At 45.4% G+C, this 16,515-nt stretch overlaps 1 protein-coding gene across 2 annotated transcripts in view; it reads right to left on the bottom strand.

The window, feature by feature from the left end:
- Positions 1 to 16,515, bottom strand: part of ppl (periplakin) — a 40,719-nt gene that overhangs the window by 10,859 nt on the left and 13,345 nt on the right. The window contains exons 2-15 of one of the 2 annotated variants that reach the window (XM_079520270.1): positions 14,607 to 14,706; positions 13,565 to 13,719; positions 12,871 to 12,991; positions 12,546 to 12,671; positions 11,973 to 12,014; positions 11,003 to 11,164; positions 9,965 to 10,072; positions 8,995 to 9,090; positions 8,468 to 8,590; positions 7,982 to 8,128; positions 6,725 to 6,876; positions 2,771 to 2,874; positions 888 to 1,045; positions 382 to 560 (exon numbers count right to left, since the gene is read on the bottom strand). In XM_079520270.1, coding sequence (XP_079376396.1) covers positions 382 to 560; positions 888 to 1,045; positions 2,771 to 2,874; positions 6,725 to 6,876; positions 7,982 to 8,128; positions 8,468 to 8,590; positions 8,995 to 9,090; positions 9,965 to 10,072; positions 11,003 to 11,164; positions 11,973 to 12,014; positions 12,546 to 12,671; positions 12,871 to 12,991; positions 13,565 to 13,719; positions 14,607 to 14,706 — 1,773 coding nt within the window. Of the gene's footprint in view, positions 1 to 381; positions 561 to 887; positions 1,046 to 2,770; positions 2,875 to 6,724; positions 6,877 to 7,981; positions 8,129 to 8,467; positions 8,591 to 8,994; positions 9,091 to 9,964; positions 10,073 to 10,906; positions 10,961 to 11,002; positions 11,165 to 11,972; positions 12,015 to 12,545; positions 12,672 to 12,870; positions 12,992 to 13,564; positions 13,720 to 14,606; positions 14,707 to 16,515 lie in introns of those variants that run through there. The other variant, XM_079520271.1, reaches the window with a different exon arrangement.

Below are 16,515 nucleotides of genomic sequence, written 5' to 3' on the forward strand. Positions count from 1 at the left end.
CATGTATAAAATGTATTATATATTTTAAAATATTTTAAAATAAGCAGATGTTCAAGCTCGCAACGTACCGTGACGCGTTGAGCTTGTAAATAGGCTATTTTCAAATAGTCAAAGTTTAAATAGTTTTAGTTTCAAAAGTGGTTAATGTATACATCTGTAATTCAAAATAACTAGTGACTGAAGTTTTCAAACAATTGCAGTGGAGTAAAAAGTACAATATTTGCCTCTGAAATCGTGAAATGTAGCGGAGTAGAAGTAAAAGTATTGAAAATTGGAAATACTCCGGTGAAGTAAAAGTACCAACTAAATTGTACTTGAGCACAGCACTTGAGTAAATGTACATTCCACCACTGCCAACAGCAACTCTAGCGGGTCTCTTACTTGTCCTCGGCACATTTGAGAAGCAGTTGGAGTTTGTTGTATTTGTTGTTGGCGTCGTCCACCTTGGCATAGAGCTGAGCCCCACTGGTGCATTTAGGGTTGGAGGTCAAGAAGCTCTGAGCTTCCTGCACCTTGGAGCTCTTCTCTGGCTCCAGCTTGTTCACAGCAGCAGCGGTGTCCTGTTAATCCAAATGATCCATTTAGTCATTCATACAAAACAATAGATAATCGTTAATTTGATTTAAAGACTTCCAATTACCAAGTTAAACACCTACATCAAATTCAGAGAGACAACGTAGTGCCTCAGTAAACTCCAAAGAACGTTTAGAATCAGTCTAAACACTATCAAAACAATAATCTGTACATTGAAACTATAAAAAATCTAAATAGCATTCTAGGTGAAAAAAATAAATACAAAAATGACAAAAAAAATGTTAAATAGTGAAAATAGCAGATCTATAAGCATTAATGAATTTAGGAGAGTGTGATGTTCACTGCATGCATACCTTAATGTCCTGCAGGCGGTCGCTGCTGTCCTGCAGAGGGCGGGTGTTCTCCAGGGGAGGGCGGACGCGCGCGTACACGCTCTTCTCCTGCTTGTCCAGGTCACTGACCACCTTGTCCAGACCGGCCATCAACTGGCGACACTGCTGCTCCTGCTTGTCTGGAGGCCGGGAGGAGGTCACACAGCACTTCTATTACAACTTTAAACGAATCGGAGGTCCCATCAGCACTTCCATTACAGCTTTAGACGAAGAGGAGTTTTGGTTCTGATGCCCATCCTGATTTTGGAGCGTTCTGCAATCTATTCTACACCACCAATTGCAAATGTGCAACATTTTCGTTTTTTTGATTAAATTTGATTAAAGTTTCTATTTGAGAAAATGTAACATACTGTACATAAATGACACATGACCTAAGCATTCTTTTTATTTCACTTTAGCCCTATTTAGTACTGTGAGCTGTAGATTGGCCTAAAATAGGGACACCAGCTTGAAAGTGGTTAATGAACTCATAGTCAAAAACACGTGTCTATAACGTGTGTGTCACATGTCACATGCAACATGTGTGGGTTGAGATGCACTCAGTGTCATTCTAAAATCAGATTAATCTTCCAAAGTGGAGCAATAAGCATGAAATAACTGAATTTTAAGATTAAGATAATGAAATGCAAACGCTCCCCTGGGACCTAAATGACGGCCCTGCATATAATGCAGGACAGGGGAACAGTGGGTATACCTGTGTTTGAAATGTATTTTACTTTAATTAGTGTGTTTGCCCTAACAGGGTGACCAGACTATAGCAATTGCTTTTTTTGAGGGGCGCTAGCCCCTCCTATGCCCAGCTTTCCGGGTTTGTGTGAACACAAACATTGCCTTGTGATTGGCTGATCCCCTGGGACCCTTGACGGCCCTGGATATAATGCAGGACAGGGGGACAATGGGTGTAATACAGGACAGTAGGTGTAATACATGCAGGACAGGGGGACAGTGGGTGTAGTACATGCAGGACAGGGGGACAGTGGGTGTAGTACATGCAGGACAGGGGGACAGTGGGTGTAATACATGCAGGACAGGGGGACAGTGGGTGTAATACATGCAGGACAGGGGGACAGTGGGTGTAGTACATGCAGGACAGGGGGACAGTGGGTGTAATACATGCAGGACAGGGGGACAGTGGGTGTAATACATGCAGGACAGGGGGACAGTGGGTGTAGTACATGCAGGACAGGGGGACAGATACAGGACAGTGGGTGTAATACAGGACAGTGGGTGTAATACAGGACAGTGGGCACTGGGTAGTACAGGACAGGGGGAGAGTGGGTGTAATACAGGACAGGGGGTGTAATACAGGACAGTGGGCACTGGGTAGTACAGGACAGGGGGACAGTGGGTGTAATACAGGACAGTGGGCACTGGGTAGTACAGGACAGGGGGACAGTGGGTGTAATACAGGACAGTGGGCACTGGGTGGTACAGGACAGGGGGACAGTGGGTGTAATACAGGACAGTGGGCACTGGGTAGTACAGGACAGGGGGACAGTGGGTGTAATACAGGACAGTGGGCACTGGGTGGTACAGGACAGGGGGAGAGTGGGTGTAATACAGGACAGGGGGTGTAATACAGGACAGTGGGCACTGGGTAGTACAGGACAGGGGGACAGTGGGTGTAATACAGGACAGTGGGCACTGGGTAGTACAGGACAGGGGGACAGTGGGTGTAATACAGGACAGTGGGCACTGGGCACTGGGTAGTACAGGACAGGGGGACAGTGGGTGTAATACAGGACAGTGGGCACTGGGTAGTACAGGACAGGGGGACAGTGGGTGTAATACAGGACAGTGGGCACTGGGCACTGGGTGGTACAGGACAGGGGGAGAGTGGGTACCTGTGCCTGCTCCACTCTGTTTCTTCAGCTCAGCCAGGCGGCTCTGCAGGTTGCTCTTACTGGTCGTCATCTTCAGCTTGATGCCTTTCTGCTGGTTGGCCAGACTGCAGGCACACAGTGTGATGATGTCATCAATAGAACAATAATCGCTTACTGTCGGGTTGAAACCTTGTCCAAAACTGTTTTTTTGGGGGCGCTAGCCGCTCCAATGCATGGCTTTTGAAATTACGTCATATACCAGCCAAGTCTATGGACTTTTTAATGTTTGTTTACTAGGGCAGCAGTTGACGACGTGAGACGTCCATGTGGCCAATATAAAGTGGGGGCTGGGGGCCCCTCACTTCACAAAAGTGTGGTTTTAAACAATAATATAATAAGAGTGAAAATAGACAATCTACAAGCTTATAGATCGGCTATTTTCACTGCTTTTTTGAGACACTGGTATGATGAAGTAAGGCATTCATATAAAAGACATAAAAAGGTGAAATAATGGAGGTACGAGGTTTCTCTGAAATGACTATATGTAACAACACTAAACACTAAATAAATTAACCACTTAAGCCATTCAATCTGGGAAAGCATGTGTCATTACAAACAAACCTATTAGGATTCAGAAGTTGTTTTTAGAATTGGCCTCAGGTCTTAATGGGTCCACGACAGTTACAAGCTCACATCTCCACCGCCACGCATCCTAACGCGTTGTGAGCTGTTTTTACACAAACAGTGTTTTTTTAATTAATTTTACTTTATTACTATGTATTTTAGTGTGGTTGCCCTAACAAGGTGACCAGACTATAGACTATAGACTATAATCTAATAATCTAATAATCTTTGAGGGGGCGCTAGCCCCTCCTATGGCCAGCGTTACGGGTTTGTGTAAACACGAACATTGGCTTGTGATTGGCTGATCACCCCATAGCGATGATTTGATTGGCTGAGAAAAGTACATATTGAAAATAAAAGTGAGGGCAAAAAAGTGAAGATGGAAAAGTGAGGACACAAATTGTGATTGGCCAGAATGAGATGATGTATATGATGATTTTTTATTTATAGAGTAACCCCAAAAGGTTTGCCTATATATTAGTCTGCCCCCTGTGACGTGTGACGTCATGTGTCAGACTCATACAGTATATGGAGCAATAAATAATCAATACATAATATCGAGGCAACCAATTCTCCCTGAATTGCAACTTTCTAGTTAATTCAATGATGCGGTGGTGGTCGGATCAGCTTGCCCAGTTATGGACTCATACAACGTCATAGAAACGTCATAATTGACTGCTACCAATATAAGTAAATAAATAAATAAATACAATAGCACTAAATTTATTTCAAGGTTTCTGTCAAGTTTTACATAAATGTTGGCCTGGGCTGCACACCTCAAAGGGGCGCCGAAGAAGCCAAACAACGCCGCAGTGACAGTAGGGGACAACGTGTTCTCTTTCGGAGGCTACGAAGTGGACATCAACGGCATAAGTCCCATCGACGTGCACGTCTTCAACACCGTGTCACTGCGCTGGACGAGGCTTGCCCCGGCGACGATCGAGGGAGGACAATGTCCCCCCGAGGTCCCCTCCATGCGCTACGCCCACACCGCTGTGCTGATAGACGGCGTCGTCTACATCTGGGGAGGGCGCACCTCAACCATGCAGTTCTGTGACGCACTCTACGGGTTTGACGTCGTCGCACACCGATGGTTCAAGCCCGAGGTCTCAGGGACTGTTCCGGAGGGGAGGCAGAGCCACTCCGCCTGCGTCCTGGGGAGGGTCATGTACGTCTACGGAGGGTGGACCCTACTGACCGCGTGCACCAACGACATCCACGCGCTGGACAGCGCCTCCATGGCCTGGTCTCTGATCAACGCAAGTGGCACTCCGGGACCTGTCTGCCGGAGTCACTCATCAGCCACCGTCATCGGCACGAAGATGTTCGTGCTCGGGGGCCGAGGGATCTCGTTCAACAATGTCAGAGTTTTTGACACGGAGACCGGTCGCTGGCAGAGCACGCCTCCTTCCGCGCAGCCCTTCCCGGCGGTGGAGAGACGCTCGTGCCACGCCGCCTTCGCCCACGACGGAGTGCTGTATGCGTTTAGCGGCGAGACGTTTCAGCAGACCGTCAACGACCTGTGGCGCTTAGACCCGGACACCTTCTCCTGGAAGAGGGTCGAGCCCAAGGGCGAAGGACGTGGCTGGACGAACAATGTGTGCTGCTGTGTGGTGGGCGATCGTGTCGTCCTCTTCGGGGGATACAGAGGGCACGACGACCTCTACATCTTAGACCTGAGGCCCAATCTGAAGACGCTGTGTAAACTGGCGGTCATCCGGCATGGTCTGGAGCGCTCAGAACTCCCACACGATGTCAGGTGGGAACTGACGGCAATGACAATGGCGACGGGGAAAAAGAGAGCACGCAGCCAACATCATAATGTACCAAAAAGGTGCGCTCAGTGAGGCGTAAATCTCCGCCAGGGGGCCCTTACCTACCTCCACTACTGTGTGTGTGTGTGTGTGTGTGTGTGTGTGTGTGTGTGTGTGTGTGTGTGTGTGTGTGTGTGTGTGTGTGTGTGTGTGTGTGTGTGTGTGTGTGTGTGATGTGATGACATTGTTTAGACACTGTTATCTGTGTGTATGAAAAGGCATAGGGCAAGGTGGGGGCGGGGGGTGATAAAGTAGTAGTTCTCAAGGACCCCCAGTTTGATATGCATTAGCCCACAGACTCCCATTTGATCCAATTGTCTATCTCTGGAACTCCCAATCTACACAGTGAGAGATTGTAGAAAAATGGAACCAAATGGACCCTTGCGCGTGCATTTGGTTCCATAACTCCCGGAACTTTGAGAACCACTGTGATAAATGATGCTGATCATCAATTCTTTGTGTTAATTATGTTTGGGGACCAGACTGGAAACACTAATCAGGAATGTAAATGACCCCATGGCTGTCCAAATTCACATAAACGGATCTAACTGGCTTCTCTGCGGATCTCTGGCATCGTGTCGATTCTATCATATTGATAATCAATATGGCGGGACGTGGATGGTGGATGTGAGATCAAAACATCACACCCATGTGAAGTGAAGGGCGTTCTTATCATCGTACATCATGTATGTACAAATAGACAATATGACGTACAATTGTCCATTCATTGTCAATGGGAATTTAATGTTTGTGTATAGGACAAAGTTTGCGCACATACACCAAAAGCTGGACATTCACGCAATAAAAATCTAAATGTGAAAATATATGGGACACTCATTGGGTCGATGTGTAAGCTATTTTGGGTCTGCATTTGTTTAGAGGGGTCAATTAAAAGGGGTTAAACTATCCGAAGTAAAGTAAGATAAGTGTGGGGAACGCTGATTGAGTGTACAAACTATGGTTCAGGAATTATAGGCCAAAACATAAAGTGTGCTGGCTATTATGATAGATATTAAATCCCCTTGAAATGACGGGTAATTTGTTCTTTTTCCTTTTCTCTGTAAATATAGCTATGTCTATTTGTTGATGACATGTAATAGGTATGTGTTAATATGTGTATGTGTTCATATTCTATGCCCTGTTGACGAATTGAATACAAAGGACCACAATGGAAGTCCCTAGGACCTTTCTGTGCGTTACATTTTCGACTAATAAAGTGTTCAATCAATCAAAACCATGAGGCCATTTTGAAAAGTATGTGGGTATTGCCTCCCATGGTTTACTTGCAGTACGCCCCTGAAATACGACCATCCATGTACAGTTTGCCAGATTAGCTGCAGACAGACAAACAGGCAGCTAAATGCACCAAATGGACCCTTATGAGCCTTAAACTAACACTGAGGAAATCACATGCAAGACATGTGATGTAAATTAGGCCAGAAATACAAATTAGACAAGAGATACAAATTAGGCCATGGGGGTCTGTGGGCCTGCTGCATATTAAACTTGGGGAGGTTGATTCACTGCACCAACTCACTTGTCAGAAGCAGCCACCGCCTCTGCGTCTGTCGGGGGGATCATGAAGCAGACCGCCGGGGCAGTGAGCTTGTGTCCGGCCGCGTCCTTCACGTCCCACTTGTTGCCGCTGTTCCTGAGCAGTGTGTACCTCTCCCCACGTGCGACCTGACCCTGTGGACGTCAACACAACATTCTGTCAACTGCAAGGCCAAAGCTTTTAGAGCAGACTTGTCAGAATAAGGTGTCCAATGTGTCCATACACCTTTTCCGTGACAAATTTTAAATGTTGTTTTTTCATAACATTAGATTGTTCTTATTTTGATTTTGATCATAAGACCCAATTAATTAATTTCAGTCTCCAGATTTTCTTCGGAATATGTGACACTGATTTACTATGACACTATGGCATATTAAGAGTCCATCAGTACAGTCGTTCTCAAACTTTTCATTTTTAAGCACTCTCATTGTTGCAGACCCATAATCGTACATTTGGACCACCTTCAAGCAACCCCAAAGGTCCCTCAACCCACTATGAGAACCAGAGCACTAATAGCATATTAATGTAGGTATGTTAGCTCTAGCTCTGTTTCTGTCCATGGCAAAAATGTAATTAAACCGGCATGGCGATTCATAAACCTGTGTGATAGCACTATCATCAATGCTGTGTAAATTCATGTCTTTTCTAATAATATGCTAGCTTTATGTTGCTACTTTAACCCTCAATACTTGGTAATCCTGATCTTTGGCTCTGTAATCGGTCTGCTGTTTTATTCCCTTTACACCAAATCTCTTCTGCAACATGTTGTTTGTGAGCTTGTGTCATGTTTTTGTTTTCAATTTCATTGTAGTTTTAATTAATTTTAAAGCATGTTTTCTATTGTATTTTATTTTGTATTAGTTTAAAGCTTAGTTGTTTTTTGAGTGGTGTAAACCACTCCTACAACTGGCTTTGTTAGTTTACGTGTCTGTCTGTCTGTTCGTACCAAAAAATGAGCATGGTTGCTATGGTCACCCAGTTCACACGGGTGTGATTTCATTACGTCAGACATTACGTCAGACCACAGATGATCAGTCTATATAAGACCTTACACCACTCAGTTCACACAGGTGTGATTTTTTATTTTAATATAAATATTTGCAAGATTAAAAGATGTCTGAAGAATTTTGTATGATTATAAATATAATCCATTTGTGTGTGTGTGTGTGTGTGTGTGTGTGTGTGTGTGTGTGTGTGTGTGTGTGTATGTGTGTGTGTGTGTGTGTGTGTGTGTTCTACCTCGTCGGTGTCGAACTCGCACAGCGCCTCGATGGGGAGGAGCTTCTGTGAGGGCTCCCTGCGCGCTTTGAGAGGCAGAACCTGCAGGCTGCGCTTCTGCAACGCCTTGACCCGCTCGTCCAGGTGGTCTATGGCTTTGGCCTGGTCCTGTACACACACACACACACACACACACACACACACACACACACACACACACACACACACACACACACACACACACGCACACGCACACGCACACGCACAGGTTTGTATTAGTATACTTGTGAGGACAAATTTTCTTTTTGTTTGATTTTGTTTTTCCATTTTAGATTTGTGTGACCCATCTGTACTCTGGCTCGGTCATATATTGTTAATATTGTGTAAATACATAAAATCTGCATCCACCTGCCGGGGTCAATAGGTCGTACTCGGACATACATACAGTACAGACATACAGACCTACACACTCGGTGTAGTTCTCCTAAGATGAAAAGTGAAACTCACGTCCAGGTCCTGGATCAGCCCGTCCATCTGATAGACGTCTTTGAACTCGGGGTTGTACTTCTGGGTGATCTCCGTGTCCAGCCTCTTCAACAGGTCCTGGCTGTCACGCGCCTCCTTGTAGTACTAGGCCCATACAAGTGCACGTCAACCCATTAGAACACTGGCTCCCAAGTTACTGTCTGACCCAAAACTAGTGAAAATAGCTCACTACAAAGCTCACAACTTGAGCTTGTAGAGTAGATTGGATTTCCTGCCTTGATCTCCACAACACCCCCCCCCCCCCCTTCTTCCCCTTCTTAGTTCTTCTTGGAAAAAATGTCACAATGGGAACTATGCACAAAAACATTTTGTAGATCGACAAAGATCACACAAAGTACTGCAACTCGGGTCCGTTTGACCTAGTATAGACTAGAGGGTTAAACTGAAGTGATATTGATAAATTCCAAATATTATAAGTATTCAGGGACTTGTGTCATGCACCCACTTTGAGAAACACAGTTAGTGTAGGCTAGTAGTGTGGTACAGACCTTGTGGTACTCATCCATGTGCTTGAGGTGATTCTCCTCACAGATGAGCAGGTTGAGGTATTCCTTCCAGTCAGCGTGGACAGCCTCCGTGTGAGCCTGAGGGACAACATGGACACATTTACATCTGATGACCTCTGACCTCTCAACCTGCACAAGCCTCCCATCCTGAAGCAGCTTCCGGGTTCCCTTCCTTAAAACACCCTGGACACCGCTCCATGCGTCCTAGACTCTTCTCCCTTCCCGTACAACACCCTGGACAATGCTCAACACGTCCTACTCTAGAAAAAAGGCAGCGATCCGAGCACTCAAAAAAGTTTAAAAATGAGGAGAGGGTGGATAAAAATCAAGGTACATTATTTAGAAAAGTATAAAAAAGCCAACATGTTTCGACTTCAGTCTTCATCAGGGCGGGTATGACATCCTATACTCTTCTCGCTTCCCCAAAACACCCTGGACAACGCTCCACACATACTATACTCTTCTACCTTCCCTAAAACACCCAAGATACACTCCACACGTCCTAGACTCTTCTCCCTTCCCTAAAACACCCAAGATACACTCCACACGTCCTAGACTCTTCTCCCTTCCCTAAAACACCCAAGATACACTCCACACGTCCTAGACTCTTCTCCCTTCCCTAAAACACCCAAGATACACTCCACACGTCCTAGACTCTTCTCCCTTCCCTAAAACACCCTGGACAACGCTCCACACGTCCTAGACTCTTCTCCCTTCCCTAAAACACCCAAGATACACTCCACACGTCCTAGACTCTTCTCCCTTCCCTAAAACACCCTGGACAACGCATCCTTTCGCCACCAGGGTTCTAACAGGCCTCTAAGTTACAATTTAAGCATTTGGCAGACGCTCTCATCCAGAGGGACTTAGGCCTACAAGTTTTTATTGAACTCCAGTCAATAAACAAGGTAAATAATCACCTAGAGTACAGAGAGAGCGGTAAGTAAGTTACCTCGATGACATTCTTCCCAGGATGCTCGGCAGTGATGAGCTTCTCTCCATCCTCGTTGAGCTTGGTGATGGTGGCCTCCTTGGACTCCAGACACTTACTGATGAAGTTCTGTGAACGCGAATGATTGACACATGTGTGAACAGTATGGAATAAAGACTATGTGAGGCATTAGCCTATTCACATGCAGTGAAAATAGTCAAAGAGTACTGATCTAAACGACACCGTTGTGTGCTGAAGCATAAGTGAAGTGTCATTTTTATTTACAATATTCTATTATGTTATTGTTTCTGTTAATACTATGTTGCATTATATTTAAAAACATTTAATAATATTTGATCTTATTATTAGTTTAAAGGTATATTCAGTGATTTCACTTAATTCAAATATCACTTGTTTTTTCTTATTTTTTGGATAATCCTCCCTACTATAAAGTGTGCTGACCATATAAGGAGTTCCTCCCTGTCCCCAGTGAGCCCCTGGGGTCAAAAAACCCTAGTTTCGGTTTGGGCTTTGGGTGGCAAAGCCTTCATCCAATCAGGATGAGAGGGGCCTTCCTCCAATCATGATCGAGTGGGGCGAGCCTTGGTGCACGTGCTGTTGGTCTGTTGTACTTCCCCCACTGTAGAGCGTGTGCATGTGCACATCTTGTTACCGGGGCCTACCGGGTTTTTTTACAAATCACCAAAATCACTGAATGCTCCTTTAAGTAATATTTTTTACATCATTTTATCATTGCTATAATTATGTTATGACATATTGCCTGAGGCGTGTGGGGTAGTCCATGTTGGTGTCACTCCAGCCGTAGTGGATGTATAATTATATTTATTATATTGTATTATATAATACCTCGTATTGCCTGAGGCGTGTGGGGTAGTCCATGTTGGTGTCCCTCCAGCCGTAGTGGATGTATAATTATATTTATTATATTGTATTATATAATACCTCGTATTGCCTGAGGCGTGCGGGGTAGTCCATGTTGGTGTCACTCCAGCCGTAGTGGATGTATAATTATATTTATTATATTGTATTATATAATACCTCGTATTGCCTGAGGCGTGCGGGGTAGTCCAGGTTGGTGTCACTCCAGTCGTAGTGGCTGCGTTCCTCGGCCTGCTGGTCCATCCAGTAGAGCTCGTTGGTGCAGCGCTGCATGTAGTCGCGCAGGCTTAGCAGGTGGCGCTGCCGTGCACCCGAGGCACTCTGGTAGAGAGAGGAGAGAGAGGCTGGTGGTGAGGCTGCATGCAGGAAACACATTGTCTGTCTGTCTGTCTGTCTGTCTGTCTGTCTGTCTGTCTGTCTGTCTGTCTGTCTGTCTGTCTGTCTGTCTGTCTGTCTGTCTGTCTGTCTGCCCCCCCACCAGCCCGCCCGCCCGCGGAGAGCCAAGTACATTCTGAGGTGGTACTTGCTGTAAAAAGGTTGAGAACCACCCTATGACTCAGGAGGGATATTAGATATTAGACCAAATTAATGCATGAATGAAATCAAATGAATTTAGATTTGTGTCTGAAATTAAATGAGGCAAAAGATTGATGATTGTACCTGTTGTTTTCACGCACGCACACACGCACACACGCACACACGCACGCACGCATGCATGCATACACTCATCTATGAGGTTATTGTCAGGTGATGATGAGACACTTTGTTCCCCATCGCAGAAGAACAAACATGAACACTGAACAGGAACACACACTAGCCACAGGGCACACACACACACACACACACACACACACACACACACACACACACACACACACACACACACACACACAAGTAGCCACAGGGCTGAAAGTGAAAGGTTTATGAACAAGGTTTATGAACAAGCTGTACTTCACACACACACACACACACACACACACACACACACACACACACACACACACACACACACACACACACACACACACACACACACACACACACACACACACACACACACACACACACACACACACACACAGACAGACAGAGCCAGGGGTTTAAATAATCTGCACCAGTGTGTTCTTACCAGGAGCTTGTTGTACTTGATTTGCAGGCCACTCACATAATCCTGGAGAAAGAGGAGAAATAAGGTAAATACATAGAGATGGAAAAAAGCAAATAATGAAATGTGTGGCCTACTAGGAAATTTAAATTTTTTTAATAATACCAAATACATGTATGTTAAGAACATGACTAAATGACCTCCTCATGCAATAAAATGACATTATCAGTCACCAGGAGCAGCGTGTGTTTTCTAACATGGTTAAAATGGATTTGGTAGCGCAATGGGTTTATAGCAGGGAATGAGGTGGGGGCGGTCTAAATGTTGAAAAAAGCAACTTAAAAACGGTCTGGGGTGCACACAAAAGCAGAAGTTTAGGAGCAGGACCACACCTCCCATCAGGACACTTCCGTTCACCTACAAATGCTCACCTAACCCACACTGTGCGAGAACAAGGACAAAAATAGCAAGACTTGCCATCTCCGCTTTACTTCCCGTATCTGCGTAAAGTAGGCGGACACCTTTTTAGGTGACCGGAAGCAGGTTGGAGTCTATTCCTCCTTGTCAGTGTGACGTTGTCTGGAAATGCGCTCGTACCTTGTCATCGTTGTCGGTGATGTGGGGGGCCAGCGCCTCCACCTCACTGTGGAAGATGTTGTGTTCCTCCACGTCATTCTCCACGCTGGGCAGGTCCTGACCAAAACCCTTGTTGTTCAGGTTGTCCTGTAGGGCAGCGGCAGAGACAACACAGCCCAGTCAGCTAAATGGTAAATGGCGCATTTGGTGTGTGTGTGTGTGTGTGTGTGTGTGTGTGTGTGTGTGTGTGTGTGTGTGTGTGTGTGTGTGTGTGTGTGTGTGTGTGTGTGTGTGTGTGTGTGTGTGTGTGTGTGTGTGCGCGTGCATGCGTGCACGCGTTTCTCACCATCTTCTCGTCGATGATCTTGCCCCAGTTGACGCTGGGCAGCCCCTCAGAGCGGGTCAGATGGTAGATGCGGTCGTGATCCTCCCTTAGCTTCATCACTCTGTCCGTCAGCTGCTTCATACTGCAACACACACACACACACACACACACACACACACACACACACACACACACACACACACACACACACACGGGCACACACACACACACACACACACACACACACACACACACACACACACACGGGCACACACACACACACACACACACACACACACACACACACGGGCACACACACAGGCACACACACGGGCACACACAAACACACGGGCACACGCACACTAATCAGTTAGTTATTCTTTTTCTATACTGTATTTTTAAGATTCAAGATTCAACATAATTTCCTGGGGTCTAGTAGCAGGACTATAGTAGGCCTAAATAATAATAAAGAAATCGAATCGCCATAAGAAATGTAAAAAAACAAACAATATTTTGCCACTTGCCCGAATGCCTCTGTCAAAAACTGGAGAAAATAGCTAAAGCAGTAAATTAAATAATAATAATGATAATAACAATCTTTTAATTTCTCTAACAACCTAAAACATGAACCTTGGTTGAAAAACAAAACAAAAACAAAGTTGTCCTTTAAAGACTATTGTAAAAGGTCTGAACCCTGAAGGTTTTCTGAACTCACTCCTGTTCGATCATCTCGGCCTGCGGGTGCTGTAGGCGCTTGGCGTTGCCCGCATCCTCGTCCAGACCTTTCAGCAGCTCCAGGGAGTTGAGGATCTTCTTGTTTGTCTCGTCCTGGTACAGAGGCTGCTTGCCCTCGTTGATCTTACTCACATCCTGAAACAATGGCGTCGTGACAAGACAGGTTCATTTGTTTAGATTCACAATTCAGTTCATGAATCAAAATGATATGTATTTGCTGCGGACCCCCATCTCAAAATATTTTGTTCCGGGGACCTCCCCAGAAGCATATTTGAGTTACAAAAATATATATATTCATATACGTGTGCGTGCGTGCGTGCGTGCGTGCGTGCTTCATGCGTGCGTGCATGCGTGTGTGTGTGGCCTGTGGGGGGGGGGGGGGGGGGGGGGGGGGGGGGCTCACAACATATCACAATGTATTTACTCAACACTGGTGATAATGCAGTCAAACAAGTAGATGAACTATATGAAATGTAGTAGGGGTCCCTTCTTCATCTCTGTCTCAGCTAAGGGGTCCTTGGCCTGCAAAACAGAGACCTATATGCTCTATTGTCAAGTGTTCCATGACTGATGGAGTGAGCAGAGAACTGAACAGTGGTGTCATGACTGATGGAGTGAGCAGAGAACTGAACAGTGGTGTCATGACTGATGGAGTGAGCAGAGAACTGAACAGTGGTGTGACAAACTGACTGATGGAGTGAACAGAGAAGTGAACAGTGGTGTGACAAACTGACTGATGGAGTGAGCAGAGAACTGAACAGTGGTGTGACAAACTGACTGATGGAGTGAACAGAGAAGTGAACAGTGGTGTGACAAACTGACTGATGGAGTGAGCAGAGAACTGAACAGTGGTGTGACAAACTGACTGATGGAGTGAGCAGAGAAGTGAACAGTGGTGTGACAAACTGACTGATGGAGTGAGCAGAGAAGTGAACAGTGGTGTGACAAACTGACTGATGGAGTGAGCAGAGAAGTGAACAGTGGTGTGACTAACTGCAAATGATCTGTCATCATGTGTTCACCTTGTTGAGGTACTGCTCCGTCTCATAGATGAACTTCTCCACTTTGTCTGCATTCTTCTGCAGCTTCTCTATCAGAGCTGCCAGCTCTGTGGAAGGGGCCCTGCAAGCAAGCAAACAAACAAATTATTGTATAAGGGAATAATAACAGCATTATGTTATGGTTATTATGCTATTTATAGAGTATGCACGTGCATCACTTTTCCACCAGGACACGCCCCCCTCATCTAGACTGAGTGGCAAAACATTGAGCAGCATGGAGTTTTGGACTTCACTCAACGGACGTTGCACCGTTATTAAATATGAGTGCTTCCAAACTCTGACACTATTCAAATGTGATGCCATTATATAAGAACTTAAAGTACACTACGTTAACATCCATCTGGCTATCTGACCACCTCTAGACCACTTAACACTGATGCATGGGTGGGCCGCAAGCACTTTCAATATTTTCAAGTGGGCCCTGATCCAGAAACGTTTGAGAACAGCTGACCAGGATGAAAACCATGCTAATTTGGACCCCAATGGAAACAAGTCATAGGCTTTCTTGGGTTGAAATCCTCTTTGTATACCTTGTACCTTTGTTTTGTTTTGTTATTGTTTTGTTTTTTCAATCAATTAATCAAAGCCAGATACTTTTTTTCCTCAGCCTTTAACACTATCCGAGGCTGTGGGAAGATTTTGCGGTAAGTCACAACCATTACATATTTGATGGTTGTGATGACTGATCTTTTTTATGTGATGTCTTTACTGTGCTGTATCTAACAGTACTTATTCTTTGCCCTTTGTTCATAGGTGTATCTTAATTGTCTGCTGTACAGCCTTTGACGACTGAATTCCCCTCGCCGGATCATCAAAGGTCTTATTTGAAAGGGTTGAAATAAACAGCTGCTCAACATTGTGCTCTTCTACACTAGGCTCACCTCAAGGCTGTGCTCCCTCTCTCTCCCCCTTACGTTTTATTCTGCACACACTAATACAGATTTGTGCCAAAGTAAACATGCACACAGCACAGGACCATATATCACAGACGACACAGTCATTGTGAGTCTGTTAGGTAATAACGAGTGCATCCACAGCCCAGTCATTGTAGCCTGGCTAATAAGCCAGACTAATATCACACAACACTGTCGCGGTATATTAGTCTGGGCTGGCTCCACTTGGATTTCATTTCCCGGGGGGGCGGGTTCAAAGGTTTTCTCTTTGACGCAATTGGTCAGAGCTACTGTCAGTCAAAAGTCTCAAGCATTGAACGTCACTGTACCAAAGCCCGCCCATATTGCATACCGTGTCCCGATTGGTCCGACCTGTTCTCGGTTGTAGGAAAGAGGCGTGCTACTGAGCCTCGCCAGACCGTAATCCGCTGGTAGGCAAATTTTTTTTGCCAACGGCTGATTCGGTCTGGTTTATTAACCAGGCTACAGTCATTGAGGAGTATGTCACCTGGTGTGACTCATTTTATTTTCTTCTTGCACAAGAATCCTGGCATCCCTGATCTGGTGTGTGTGTGTGTGTGCATGTGTGTGTGTGCATGTGCGTGTGTGCATGTGCGTGTGCGTGTGCGTGCGTGCGTGCGTGCGTGCGTGCGTGTGTCCTGTGGGGGGGATGTATTTAAACCCAACATTGGTGCAATGAAAGAAAATCAATACAACTGATACAGACTGATCTATACGAAGATAGGCACTCACATGCTTGGGTGTGACAATGTATGGAATGCACTGCTGTCACAATGGGGCTGATATACCTCTACTATACTCCACTGAATGCACTGCTGTCACAATGGGGCTGATATACCTCTACTATACTCCATCCTTATTGTATACTTAGGCTATAAAAGAATAGGCTAGCTAATCTACAAGCGCACAATGCATCACACAACATTTTTGGGAAACTGCCTATACCTTTGTACTTT

The sequence above is a fragment of the Electrona antarctica genome, assembly GCF_951216825.1.
Source record: "Electrona antarctica genome assembly, chromosome: 14".
NCBI lineage: Eukaryota > Metazoa > Chordata > Actinopteri > Myctophiformes > Myctophidae > Electrona > Electrona antarctica.